At 39.0% G+C, this 14,200-nt stretch overlaps 2 protein-coding genes across 4 annotated transcripts; both read left to right on the top strand.

The window, feature by feature from the left end:
* Window positions 1-474: 474 nt before the first annotated feature.
* Window positions 475-6,344, top strand: asb5a (ankyrin repeat and SOCS box containing 5a). 3 transcript variants are annotated; one of them, XM_008279484.1, is made up of 7 exons: window positions 475-1,075; window positions 2,298-2,377; window positions 3,590-3,697; window positions 3,946-4,096; window positions 4,584-4,718; window positions 5,344-5,535; window positions 5,679-6,344. In XM_008279484.1, the coding sequence occupies exons 1-7, from the start codon at window positions 871-873 to the stop codon at window positions 5,804-5,806; spliced, it is 999 nt and encodes a 332-aa protein (XP_008277706.1). In that variant the 5' UTR covers window positions 475-870; the 3' UTR covers window positions 5,807-6,344. The 3 variants fall into 3 exon arrangements, with proteins under 3 accessions (XP_008277706.1, XP_008277707.1, XP_008277708.1); XM_008279486.1 differs by lacking the exon at window positions 475-1,075 and adding an exon at window positions 1,755-2,084; XM_008279485.1 differs by lacking the exon at window positions 3,590-3,697.
* A 1,075-nt stretch (window positions 6,345-7,419) lies between these two features.
* On the top strand, window positions 7,420-10,560 carry spata4 (spermatogenesis associated 4). The gene is made up of 6 exons (XM_008279483.1): window positions 7,420-7,626; window positions 8,296-8,425; window positions 8,783-8,901; window positions 9,158-9,378; window positions 9,625-9,735; window positions 10,131-10,560. Exons 1-6 carry the CDS (start codon window positions 7,538-7,540, stop codon window positions 10,223-10,225), a joined length of 765 nt encoding a protein of 254 aa, XP_008277705.1. The 5' UTR covers window positions 7,420-7,537; the 3' UTR covers window positions 10,226-10,560.
* Window positions 10,561-14,200: the final 3,640 nt, after the last annotated feature.

Raw genomic sequence — 14,200 nt, 5'->3', positions numbered from 1 at the left:
ATAAAACTATGTAGTCTGAATAATAATAATAATAATAATAATAATAATAATAATAATATGCTGATTCTAAAAATATATTTTCCTCAAGCTTTGTGTGAATGCTTCCTCAACCATCAATATTTACTCAAAAGTGCTACAAAATCTTATGTTACATGTGTTTTTATTTATTTATTTATTTCATTTTGAATTTTTAAAAATTCAATTTTCCTAATACAAAATAAATAATCATGAGTTAAAATCGATGGCAAAAGAGCATTTCTAACCAGTTTGATTCTAATTGATTGTAAGTCAGTGGTGTTCAAATGTATGTAAGACATTCAAAAAAATAATTTCAATCAAATTAATCTGGAATTCATCATGAGCTAAAATGTATGCAAAAAATGCATTTTTATAACTTTTTTTACATTTATTTTTTAATCAGTTATTTAGAATGAAATACTACGAGTTAAAAATGTATGCAAAATTGCATGGGTATACTTTTTAATCATCCATATTTTAAAATTATATTCATACATTTAGTTAGTAACAGTCTTGAAACAGTCAGTCTGCACCATAAAAGGCTAAGAATGAACCAGTGTGCACCGGCCCCCGTTTGTACTTTGAAAGGTTTGTGACTGAACAGGTATGTAAGTTTGAAATTTATATAACTTGTGACCACCCACGCCCACACACAGTGCACAATAACATTGCAGTAGGTTGCTTTCAGGCACAGTAGCAGCTGCAGAGCATTTTTTCCGGTCTGTACTTTGTCAGTACCAGCCAACCAGTCAGTCCACTAGCAGAAAAAGTAGGCTACTCTTGTGCTTTTTGGAGTGGCATCTGATCCTGCCTTCATCATAACCAAAGCTCTTCTGTAACGTGCCAGAGGAAATGTCAGACCCAACAGCGGAACTCACCAACAAGCCCTTCGCAGTCCAGTTGTCCAATGTTTACCTCAGCATCTTGGCACTGTTCTGCTTTAAACTCTTTGTTAAGATCTCTCTTAACTTGCTAACATACTTCTACATTGTCCGTGGGAACCGTAAAGAGGCTGCCAGGATATCGGCAGAGTTCTATGATTATGGTCAACAACACAGTGAGTACTGAGTTAAAAGCTTCTTTTTTTTTTCTTAAGGTAGTGTCTTGTTTTAAAAGACAGCGTCATTTGAAGCATATATATATATATATATATGTGCATGATGAAGGCAAGCTCAGTGTAAAATGTAACCACAATACAGTTGTGTTTACACAACACACTAAGCAGCATGTTCTACCTCAGCTGTGTTAGGTAAGATGTAAAATGTTAATAGGATCCTCTAAATTCAAATGAAAGTGCTCCACGCTCGCTCACACACACACACACACACGCTCACAATTTCTGTGTTTACAAATGAGCTATAAATACTGCATTGCTAATCCAATGAGTATAAAAGGCATTAATAATATTCACATTAATACGTACTGTAGATATGAATGATAGCCTACTTTTCTTTCATTAGCTTAATAGCTACTTATAAATCCAGAACTGTACATTCAATATTAAACGAAGACACTGTTGGCCCAGCAGCTCTTTTTCTCTAATGTATTAATAGAACACAGTCATGATATCCCCCTCCTTCCTCCCCCACTCGTATCCTGCCCTAGTTTCCATTCCCAGCTATGCAGTGCACCCTCTCGCACTCAGACAGCAACCAAAACAACACTCCACATTCTCAGGGACAGGCGGTTCGAAAGGCACATTCTGGGGGAAGAGAGACACGACGACAACATAATCTGTAGCTATCATTCAAAAAAGGATGTTTGATTTAAAGTGTACCCACTCCATGGAATACTAATTAGCTGAGCTCAGGGTATTAGTCACGGTCCTGTAGATATGGTCTTCCTTGTTCTAAGAAATCTGTTTGATGTCTCTAGCTGCTTCTTTGTGTCCGTATTTCAAATTAACGTCAGTCAAAGAAAATGGGCTGCATAAATAAAATAGCGCAAATTTAATAGAAAACATTAAGTTGATTATTATCTATATCCTTTAAATAATATGAAGGAACAGGCTAATGATGATGAGAACGTGTGGAATGCATCTGCAGTTATTCTGGACATTGACTCAGGTGTGCTTTGTCTTTTTTTTTTTTTTTTTTTTTAAATTTACCTTAAATGATCGCAGCCTTTTGCTCAAGTTTACATTAATTTGTCCTGTGAATGGATGCATTTTGATTACAAACATGTTCTGCCCTTTCTACTGTAAAGGATTTAGAATGACAGAATCGGGTAAATAATAAATGTAGGTAGAAACAAGCACTGAATTCTTATTCCTGTCACAGGATCCTGGGCAGACCGCTCACCCCTTCATGATGCTGCGAGTCAGGGCCGCCTCCTGGCACTGAGGACCCTCATTTTACAGGTGAAGAGAACACAATCCCTTAAGAGGGTAATGTGCATCCCCTTATCTGCACACGTGGATGCTGTTGTACTCATCTCTTGTGTCATTAAATTAGGTTCGGAACCTTTGTAGATTCCCGATCAGATAAAGAGATGGAGGTGTGGATAAGACTCAGCTGTTCCTATTAAGTTATACAGGATTTTTTTTTTTTTTTTAAAGGGGGGGCACCTCTTATCACAGGTGATTTATTAAATTTGTATAACATTACTGCCAGGGTCAAGGCTACAATGTGGCATACATTCTGAATGTATGTGTACCAAGAATATCTTGTACCAAGAATAACACAGTGTACCCGTATCAGATTAATTATTGATGACTTTGTGGATAATGATGTTGCACCTCATTGGTTGCTTATAATGTTTGTGAACCAACTGGCAAGATACTGTTTCGCAGTGTCGTATGTGTATACACAGTATATTTTAAAGTGACAGGTTTATGATAATTCTCCTGTCTGGCTGCCAGTGATTTATATAGGCAAGCACTACAGTAAGGGGGACGTTTTAATAGGCAACAGAGCTGGCTAAATGTCAACATAAAATGTAAATACTGAACATCTGACTATGTCCTGCTTAATGTAAATCATTTTTTTATGCACAATGGCTTACAGCACCCTCACGTGTTGGTTTATATGTCTTTTAATGAAACTTGACGGGGAGGTATACACTGACCATCAGATACAGAATGTGAGGGTGGTTTGAAGAGCTGTTGATGGATAGCATCTATTAAAAAAATGACATTCCCAAAGAGAAACTGACAAGGAACACATCCAAATTGCGATCTCCACTTGCGGTTTCGGCTGCTTACAGATGAAAGACTGTGCTACAAGAGAAGATGTCGTTTAAGGGACAAAGCCAACAGTTCCTTGTTAGAGTCAGACAATCGTATGACAAAGCAGTGATATCATTACAGGATTTCACATGGTGATTTATTAGCTCTTTGCCAGCCTTCAAATGGATCTGCACTTTAATTAGCAGGCTTATTAATCTCTATTGTTGAAAAGCGACTTTACACTACAGTGGATGAGTCTGTTTTAGAAGAGGAGATAGGCTTTAGTAGTGTTCTTGCAATTCCTCATCTTCACCAACAGAGGTTGACAAAGGTCATGGAATATTTAATGTCCCCTTAAATGTCTGTGCCCATTAGATATCTGTGGCTGTTTGACTCTGTTTTCAGGGTCACAATGTGAACGTTCTGACTATAGACCATGTGACACCCCTTCACGAGGCCTGTGTCGGCGACCATGTTGCTTGCGCCAGAGCTCTCATTGATGCAGGAGCAAACGTAAGTCGGGTAATGGTGTGATGACCCTTTAATGTTGCAGTGCCACATAGGTCAAATGTAATTTCCATGGCTGGGAAAATCTGGGTAGGGGTAACAAATGAGTATTGCCCCCGCTCTCCATCTACAGTCACTGTAGAGCTATTAAGTTGTTGTTCCCCTTCAACTGTTCCCCCAGGCTGTTGCTATTAGTCAACTTACATGGTTAAACAAGGCCTAAAAATAACAATAAAAAGAAAATGTGTTTACAGGTCAATGCTTCTACAATTGATGGAGTCACCCCTCTGTTCAATGCCTGTACAGTGGGCAGTGTGGCATGCACTGAAATTCTTTTGGAAAATGGAGCAAAACCCCAGAGTCTTGTATACCATCCTTCACCGATACATGAAGCGACCAGCAAAGGTGCGTTATGACAAAATACTCTGCATCAAATAAAATCTGGTAGTTTTTAAATGGAACCACATAATTTTGTGGAAGTATGCACGTTACAAAATTAGATTTCTTTGAAAGACAACACTAAAATGTTACTGGGGAAAAAAAAAACATTCTTTCACATGGAGTATTTACTTCAAAGTTAACCTACAGCCAGTGTTAGTGGGTCCGAAATTATCTTTAGAAAGTCAGAGGTTGCACTCAGTTAGTTCAATCTTAAAAATATATTTTGTTTAAAAGAGACCAACATCACTGTGCATGTATTATAGGTTTCACTTGAGCTTGTTTTCCAACCTGTATTTGTGTCCTTTGCTGTACCATAAACCACTTTCTGACAAACCTGCACCTTGAAAAACACATTTAAAAATAAATCCCAACATGACCCGTGAAGACAGCTTGGAGAATTATCTTGCACTGTCACTTACTGATTACTGTCTTCACGCTTCATTACTTCCAGGTCATTACGGTTGTGTGGAGGCTCTGGTGACTTGGGGGGCAGATGTGGACATGGACATTCCTCACCTGGGCACAGCGCTCTATACAGCCTGCATCTGCCAAGAGCTGGAGTGTGCCAGGAAACTCCTGAGGGAAGGTCAGCTCGCAGCACTGTGTCGATCTTTACATCTCCAAATCCTGTATGAACACACGTGGCAAGGCCAAGAAATGGGAAATAAATATATATATATAATACATGCATGCTCACAGGATGTAAGCAGAGACAAGCAGTTATGTAAAAACTAAACTGTAAGCTGCAAAAGGTCTCCTTTTAGAGATGTGCAACAACTAGATAATGAGAAATTCAATACAAAGGAAGCAAATGTGCTAATTTCTTTATTTGTATTAGCCTTAGTAAACAAGAACTTAACACAAACACAACACAGTCATTGTAGTAATGAGCAGCACCACAATCAAGTGCACTCAACTGACTGATCACATTTTCAATTTATTTGCATGCCCATAACACTCACTACCGTTGAGTGAAGGTAATAAATTCAATTTTTATTTTTTCATGCTTGTCGAAACTCATTTCTGGCAGAGAAATTGTTAGGTAGTCAAGCACAGCTGAGGGGAAGCAGGTACATAAAAAATGTAGTCACAAAGTAACTCCAGGACTAGAATTACCAACATTTACTGATTCAACAGTGGAAGTATGTGACATTGAAGTTTTTCTGACTGGACGGTGTCGAGAGTGGATAATCTAAATGTACTTCATACAGGTGCCAATGTACAGAAAGGCAAATCCCTGGATTCTCCATTACACGCAGCTGCAGAAAAAGACTGCACAGCTGTAGTGAAGTTGCTGCTGGACTTTGGTGCAGACATTAATGCCAGGAATACAGAGTTTCAGAGACCAGTCGATGTTGCTCCACCCAGCAGTCTAACAGAGGGCTTTCTACTGCTCTACGAAGGTAGAAGCTGACTTCTTTTTTGGATTGTATGCACTCTGTGACCTTTGTTATCTAGGATGAGATTTGTTTCTTCTTATCGATGCTACTTTTTTTTTAAGGTGATCTAAATCTAAATCATTTTTCTACTTGTCTCCTTTTCGTAGCTACACCACGACTGCTGAGCCAGTTGTGTCGTCAGTGTGTCAGAAGCTGCGTCGGCCGTGACAGACTCCACCTTATTTCCCACCTTCCCCTTCCCAACAGGCTCAAGTGTTACCTGCAGTACCAATAACAGAAAGAACAACCAAATGGGACTTACAGAAAGGGGCCTTTTACACCAACATCATATTAACTCCACAAACTCCTCCTAACTTTATTTTAGCCATGAGCCAATCCAGTAAGGGCAATTAATTTGAATTAGCCACAGAGCAGTCACTGGGTAGCTGACAGTAACAAGCTGTGTTGAGCTGGCCTGTTTCCCATATGTGGATGTGTGGATCTGGATGAATGTGATGCAGGATGCTGCAAAAAAAAAAACAAGCTTCTAGGCCTGGTGTTACCTAGACTAATTATGGTTTTAAGAAAAATACATGTTGAGTATTAGTCTGTTTTCTGTTCTGCTGTGTTTAGAAGATGCCTTAAGAGCTGCAACGGCTACCAGAGTGTGATGCAATTTATTAAGTGTTACATTCTAAGACTATAATGTTGTATAAATGCACACAATAAGTATATACATAATATATACATATACAAACGAGTATTATAGTTTTGCATTTCTTACCTAATGCACTGCACACCATTAGATTATTAAAACATTGTTTTGAATCCGAGTGCATTCAAACATTTCTTCTTTTTCACTGAACCCTAACATATCTGACAAGTTTAAGCTTGGATGTCTGAACACTGGTAAGTGTGGAGGAAAGTCTCAGAAGCAAAATATGATGGTGGAGCACTGGATGTTTATTTCTACTGCTGAGACAATAGCTGGTAGCACAGCTGAATCCTGCTCCTGTGACACGACGTGCTGGATAATAGCATGTATTTAAAAAATAACAAGCAGCAGTTTGAAAAACTTTTTTTCATTGTACTGAGTGTGGTGGCTAACCTTGCTGGAAAGTGTCAGAAGGAAAATATGAACTGAAGATCAACTGAATCATGTTCTTAAAACATCATAGGTAGGTAATTGTGTGTATTTAAATAATACAAGTTGCAGTTTGAAAAATGATTTCATTATACTGAGCTGAGTTTTAATATTTCTGTTGAATCATTTTAATTTTATAGCTGCACTACATGTATTAATAAAGAAATATTTTACTCATTTGCCAACACTTCACAAGCAGTATACATTTATTACATGGTTTACATTAGGGCTGAACAATCCATTTCAGAAGTCACAATCTGAAACAAAGCGATCGGTGAATCATAAAGGCTGGGAATTAGGAAATGTTATGCAGCATGTCTGACCCAGCTTGAACTGGGGAGGCAGCAGTTTATTTATCTAATTGCAAATTCATGCTGTAATCTTTTCATAATTAACCTTTCAGCTCTAGTTTATAATATTATATTGTGGTAGCAAGTAGTATTTGTTAACAATCACAACGTGTGAAAACATTTTATCCATATTATTACAACTGCATTTTGTTATGTCATTCATTAGCTCTTTCTTCACGCTTACAAATGCTAAATGTCAGAATTTAAAGAGTTAGATTTTTACCATACTGTATGCAGTAAATGGATTTTATTGTACTGCCTCGATTAAATTCAGTTTCATCAGTATTACATACCGTAGAGGGCAGCAGACCGCCATCGCTGCTTGCACGCTCCCACGTGACCACAACAAGGAAGTGCGGTCGTTGTCATAGTGATATAAACAAAAAGAAAGGTCAGCGCTGGTCAGGTCAAATGCAAGCTCTTTAATTATCTTGGTGGAAAGTGAAGGAGTTACTAAGAACTTGATGATTTCCTGACTTCACTTGTTGTACAACGACAGAAACGTTGTCGCTTTGTAGTCTTCACCTGCCTCATGAGTCCCAAAAAGACAGCGCTGCCCAGAGAAGTCGTCAAGTGGCTGCAAACCCTCGATTTGTCATTTTATCCGAAGAATGTGCGCAGGTATAAAAGTGATTTTGTAACTTACAAAGACTTCTGTCGACTAGCTAGCTAACCCACAGCATTCATATACAGTTTGCAGTTGCAACGATAAAACGTGTTTTGAAGCTTAGAGTCGAGTAACCAGGAAATATTTCAAATAAACGACTTTTGCTTGTCTTGTTTAGCACACTGCTAACCCTTGTTTGCAAAGTAGTAGCTAGCTATACATTACTGTCAAGCAGATGCTGGAAATGCAGTCGATTTAAATAAAAGTCTACTGAATGTCTACATTTCAAGAAGTTGCACAAGCCAGTGTTTTACCTGCAACATCTCTTGCTAGCTAAGCTAAGTTTAGCTATTTTTAATTTTAAAGTATGCAGCTATGATCTTTTTCCCGTTTTGATGGGACATTTCTTCACCTACTGTAACCTGCAAAGAGCCTGACTGAGAGGTGATGAGGAGTAGCATCACACAGAACACATAATGAAATAGATGAAATATGAAGGAAATAATTAAGGATCACAAAAACACACCGGAGGGACATTTGAGATTGATTAAACCATGACAGCAATAAATACACTAAGACAAGCAACACAAAGTCGCAGTGCTGCACAGTGATGCCTGGCCTAAAGTAAATTCCACTGCTGGAGTCAGTATACTCACACTGTTATCCCTATTCTTCATTTCCAGAGATTTTTCCAACGGTTACCTTGTGGCAGAGATATTTTCTCATTATTACCCCCACGGCTTTCCATTGCATTCCTATGACAAAGGAACATCACTCTGTGCCAAGCAGTGGAACTGGAGCCAGATTGGGCGGGTAAGTGGAAGAAAACATCCAAAAATATCATGAGCCACGAAGAAATGCCTCTTTACTCAGCTCAGCTGGCGTGTGATTGAAATGCACAGAACAGGTACAGAATTGAATTAGCATAGCAGCAGTGAATCTACCTATAGGTGTCCAGCCGAAATGTTGGGATGTTGCTCAACCTACAATTTCCCCAGGGACACAATGGCACTTTCACAGCTTGACTCCCTAAACATAAAATTATCTAAACTACCCGACATGGGAGTCCCACTGCGATATTTTCATTATCTACATGTACACAGGGGACCTGATACATGAAGTGGTTCCCCTCCTCATTCAAGTGCTTACTTCAAGTGTTTATTGTTCCAGTCTCTACAAAAGCAGAATCTTCACTTGATGAAAGAGGCCATTGATGGAACAATCCACTGTAAATCAGGAGCAGCTGAGCTGTTGGTGCAGCAGATTTACACTATTTTAACGAAGCGGCAGTAAGTTTCCTTCTTACATCTGGACCATTTATATGTAAATTGACTCAAACATTTTTAGTAGGAGTTACAGTACAGTACAATATTGATTTCTACATTTTCAGATTTTGGGTGAATACTGATAATGCAGAAAACACCACAAACAATTCTATTACAACTCATTTGCTTAGTATTCCAAATGAAACTGAACACAATACACCATGCAGATAAAGCAACATATCCTATTTGTATTCTAATCTTTTCATGTCTCCCTTCGCAGCATCAGTGATATTCAGAAACAAGAGTCCGACTTTACTGACCAACAATACCAGGAGTCGCTGCCTGCACTGGCTCGCTCCACAGCCTCGAAGGCCATCAAGAACAATCTGGCAATAACAGAGATCATGGCCAAGCCTGACATATGCACAAACCAGAAGAAGACTGAAGTCATCCTCCACAGGCACCTGGAGCACAAAGCTGAAGAGAGGGTTCTCAACCCTGGTGGGTCAAGGAGACGTTATCTGTGTTGAGTTACAATAATCATCAGTTCATCATGACTATGAAAATAATAGTTGTAAACACAAATCATTTGAACAGACACGGGCTGAAACATTTGTTGGATACTAAGTTTAGAATACGGGGTTAGATATAAGAACCGCATGATCTACAGCATGGCCACTTTATAGTTTATAAGTCATATTTTCTGTTTTGAGAGAATTTTGACAATTTTGTTTGGTTTGGTTTCAGGGCGTTTTAAAGTGAAGTCTAATCGAAGTCAGCTGTCAGCCAAAAATGTTGTACCACCCAGCCAGGGTGATGAGTGCTCTGACAGCTCTTCGAGCGGAGGCACAGCATCAAGTAAGCAGCAAGTGTTGAATTTTCTCTCAGCAGTAATCAGCAGAGCATACTGATTCTGTGCACAAATGCATCCCTTAGATGCAGTGGATTTGGAGGGTAATAGTGACAGTTAACATGATGAAATTGCAGAAAGTGTGTTTACTTAACTGCTCGTATATTCTCTCTGAAGGATCAAATATGCAGCCAGTGTTTCAGTGGCTGAGGAGCTGAGGCTCAGTTGCTTGCTTTGAAACTGTGCAGAAGGAAATTGTTGCATGAATCTGCGGCCAGCACAACAGCAGCTTTGTAGAAACATTTTAATTTGCTGCAATGATTACAAATAATGTACAAATAATACTTGTACATGTAATCGCAGCTGCACCTAACCTACCTATTTCTGATTTCTGCTACTCTAGAATTGTGGTCCTCGTCAACAACGACTGGAGCTTCTGTTTCCTTCAAGGAGATAAAGGTGCATCAGCCTGTCAAACACTCACTGGTGAACTATTAAAGGAGACAAACAGACAGCTGTGTTCTGTTACTGTATTATGTGTGCGTCACTTCATGTACTGATATGTTTTCAGTTATTCAAAGCACAACCTGCGTCTAACTGTTGTGCCACACAAGTATTTGCTGCAGTATAATTTGCTGTGAAATACAAATGACGTCACTGTTAGTTATGGCTTATGTAATGCTATAGAGCCTCTACAGTCATGTCTGGGTTATGTGTGTTTGTGCCAGTAGGTGGCAGCATTGAGTCGTGAGTGGTGTTATCCTCAGTGATCTTTTTACTGGTATAGGTGTACCATTGAGAAAAAGAGGAAATAAATCAATGTATGCAGTGTATATTGGCCTGCCTTACTGTTGATCTGTTTGTGTTGTTCACCACACAAACTCAATACATTGACATTTGTTTTACCAATACTAAATGGTCCATCTTATTTCATTACAAAGGCCTTTCTCCTCAGTCTGCATTTTAAGGAGTTATTATTAGCAACTTGCCAGATGCTGGTAAAATTTACACCCAATTCACTGTGATGAGATCCACTGCAGGCAGCTGCTCTTGATATCTGATTCCTAAATTGATTTGCTAGATTTGGGGATTACCTAATCACTGTGACGTGTAGACATGAAAGCCATTACCTGTCTCGATTAATCATTAATGTTGCAAATTTTCTCACTCATCGTTGATTAAATTCCAGCATTTTTTCAGATTGCCGCGTCTATATTTCAGGAACACTGACAGAAGAATCACAGGTTTTGCTTTTGAAGATGCAGATCACCAAAGGCCAGAGATGTTTTTTTGTTTTTTTTCAGTCAATATGTCAATAAAACTGTGCCCATGCATAGCAACATAAATTAAGTGCTCACACATCTTTGTGCGCCATCAAGAACAGCACAACAAGCTGAACATTCATGACTGCAGCTAGTAATAAACCCCACGCCTGTGATAATGGTCGTATAGATATGTAGCAATAGATAAGAAAGCATAACAAAAACAACAAAGAGGAGATGATACACGACTACTTGCAGTTTCTATAGTACGACAAATGAGGAGATGTTCATGCAATGGTTAAGCAACTTAATTTCCAGGCATCTTGAGGACCTGATGCTAATATCAGTGTTTTCACCTCCAGTTTTCACATAACCCTGACCTATATTTTAGTTAGACAACTACTGTTGCGCTAATGACTGCAGCTATTTCTACTCTGATGGACACATTTCTATATTTTTAAAAATTAAAGACCGTGAGCCAGTTACAGGAGAGTAATTGTACGTCTGATCTCACGGTTGATAACATTGTTCAGGGGTGTAACAAAATGCAATAACGTTAATGCAGCCAACTATTAAGTAATTCTTTTGGTTGAAGTTGAACTAAATTGTATGGTTTTAGATCTTGTTTGGTCCCTCAAAAGGCAATTAAAATGTGCAGAAATGGGGACACACATACACATAATCTATATGGTAACACCTCATCCATGATGTTTGGTGCGAACCTGGCTTGGCCATCAGCATTTATAGTCTGATGGTGTCAAATAAATACTGTCATTTGTTTAGGTGACAGCCAGTGGTGTATAAAACATTTGTTGTATTTATGAAATCAAATATTAACCAATATAGTTTTTTGTTTGTTTGTTTTTTTACACCTATTTTTGTTAACCTATTTTTTATTTCTACATATATATTTCCCTATTCTGTCTCTGTTCGTTTCATTCTGATGTGCACTGTACCGTGTGACTCTGCAATGACAAATAAAGACAGTCTAAGTCTACCTTTGAACTGAACAGAGCTACCAACTTTATTAATACACGCTTTATAACCAAACTTTCATTTCTGACAAGCCATGCATACATGACATGGTGGCTGCTTAACAAACATGAATCTTGGCAAAAATGATCTTGGCTTCCTTTCTGTGTTTATTTTTGTATATTTATTGAAACACATTATTAAAGGTTTTTCTGCTGCCAAACCTATTCAGACTCCCTTAGACTGAGATCACTCTGTTGGTCCCAAATCTCCAAGCTCTCCTGGACGCTTAGTGTACAGTACAATTGAGCTGTGAAGCTAGTGAAAAACGGATGACAGGATGATAAGTGTTTCTGGCTGACTGCCTAGCTTCTCATGTGGTCTGAGAGCTTGGGCTTTCAGTAGGGAGATAGGACAATGCTGTGATGATATGATCTCCACAACCTCAACAGACTATTAGCCACAGATGACTCTAAGATTTATTGCTGCCATAGCAATACACTAGAATTGAAGTCAAACGGTTGAACAGTGTGGGTCAACTGCAAAATACAATAGCTACTAATAAAGTGCAAACAAAATGCTGAAAAATAACACATGATTTAAAAAAAATCTATCTGTCAACCATTGTGGAAGAGTCAATGTCTAAATCTGATATTTGAACCAAACCTCCATTCAGCCATAAAACATCTCATGGTCTCCGTGACAGCAGCCTATCCTGTTTCTATGGCAGTCAATGGCTGGTAAAGCCTCTTTCCCTGCCTTCCTCAGTGGAGCTGAAAACCTGACCTCCTTAATCTTTCAGTGTCTTTTGATTCCCCTCAGCTTGACTGGGCGTGAACACACATCAGCACTTAAGATGGAGCGCACTGTCGCCTGTTGATTTCTGCAGGCGCTGGGTGATGGGCACTGGAGTTTTGATTTTCAGTGCTGAGCTTCGCATGCAGATGCATCATTTCGTACCTAAAGACTGCAAGATCAAACTCGAGCAAGTGATCTCAGAGAATAATAAATGTGCTGTTTACAGAAGAAAGCCAGGATCTTTTTATACGGCTTTTTCTAATGCAAAATAAAAAATATACTGTAAGCAGGCATAATGAGAAGTGAGTAGTGAGTGATCGGCCGGTTTACATAAAAAGTACTTGACAGGGTTACAGGGTGATGTTTATATTTATTCTCCATCATCACTCTCCTACTGAACAATATCTAAGGCCTGGTTGCTATGGCAACTAGCAAGCCCATACTGGAGAGCGACCAGGATACATTAATAAGCTTACTGTGAGGTTCTTTGGCTCCTTCTGTTGGTCATAAGCTCAGGCAGTGGCTGCAGGATTTCGAGCCGAATATGCTTGGATGAAAAACATGCAAGCACATTTATTTGAGATTACTAACAAGCACTTGAATTCGTGTACACAGTCCATCTCATCTGAGACGAAAATTCAAGATGCCAGACAAATGATGTTAGAAACCAACAGTGCCTGAAATGCCCTAAGAAAGTGTTTCACCATCTGCTGATTTTTCCTATCGGCATCATGGCACCCCGTGTGAAGGAATCTCTAGTGAGGAAGGGATGCAGCAGGAGACGGGAGGTGGGGTCAACGCCTTGCTGGAAGCATAGACAGGAACACGACTAGCCAGGGGGATATTGTGAATCTTTGCAAGGATTCCCCTAGAAAAAAAAAAAAAAAAGCCATCCCCCATTCCCCCCCTAGCAAATCTCTCACCCCTATTAGCAGAGCCGTAGTAAGCTAGTGTGTGGTCATGTTATCCAGGCCAAGGGTGGGGCACTGTGTGTGTGTGTAGCTGGCATGAGCACAAATGTGTGAAAAGTCATGCGTCTGTCAGATTCTGATATTTGCTGTATATCTGCTTATTCATTATCCACTTATGAACTGCTACAATTTCATACGTACTTTCAACTTACACAGAATGTAGCCTGTTAGTCACTGACAAGCTGCTGGCTCCTGTCGTTAATTTTCACAATCCCAGGGGACGAAAGCTAATTAAGTGCAAATGAGTTTTTTTTTATTTTTTTAAATATGTGCAACAAGCACACAATAACACTTAAATATTAAAATATTATTCATGAGATTGGAACACAATTCAGCCTTTACTGTTTATAGCTTTGGAAACCATAGGAGGTCGACATGTTTAAAGAGCAGCACTCACAATTAAACGCCATCGGAAATTAGCAATCAAAATGGAAAGACAGTAAAACAGTTAAAAGAACATTAATGAAATT

The sequence above is a fragment of the Stegastes partitus genome, unplaced genomic scaffold, assembly GCF_000690725.1.
Source record: "Stegastes partitus isolate 25-593 unplaced genomic scaffold, Stegastes_partitus-1.0.2 Scaffold160, whole genome shotgun sequence".
In the NCBI taxonomy this organism is placed as follows: Eukaryota; Metazoa; Chordata; class Actinopteri; family Pomacentridae; genus Stegastes; species Stegastes partitus.
Note: the sequence above shows the minus strand (reverse complement) of the source record. Positions and strands in the feature narration are given on the sequence as shown.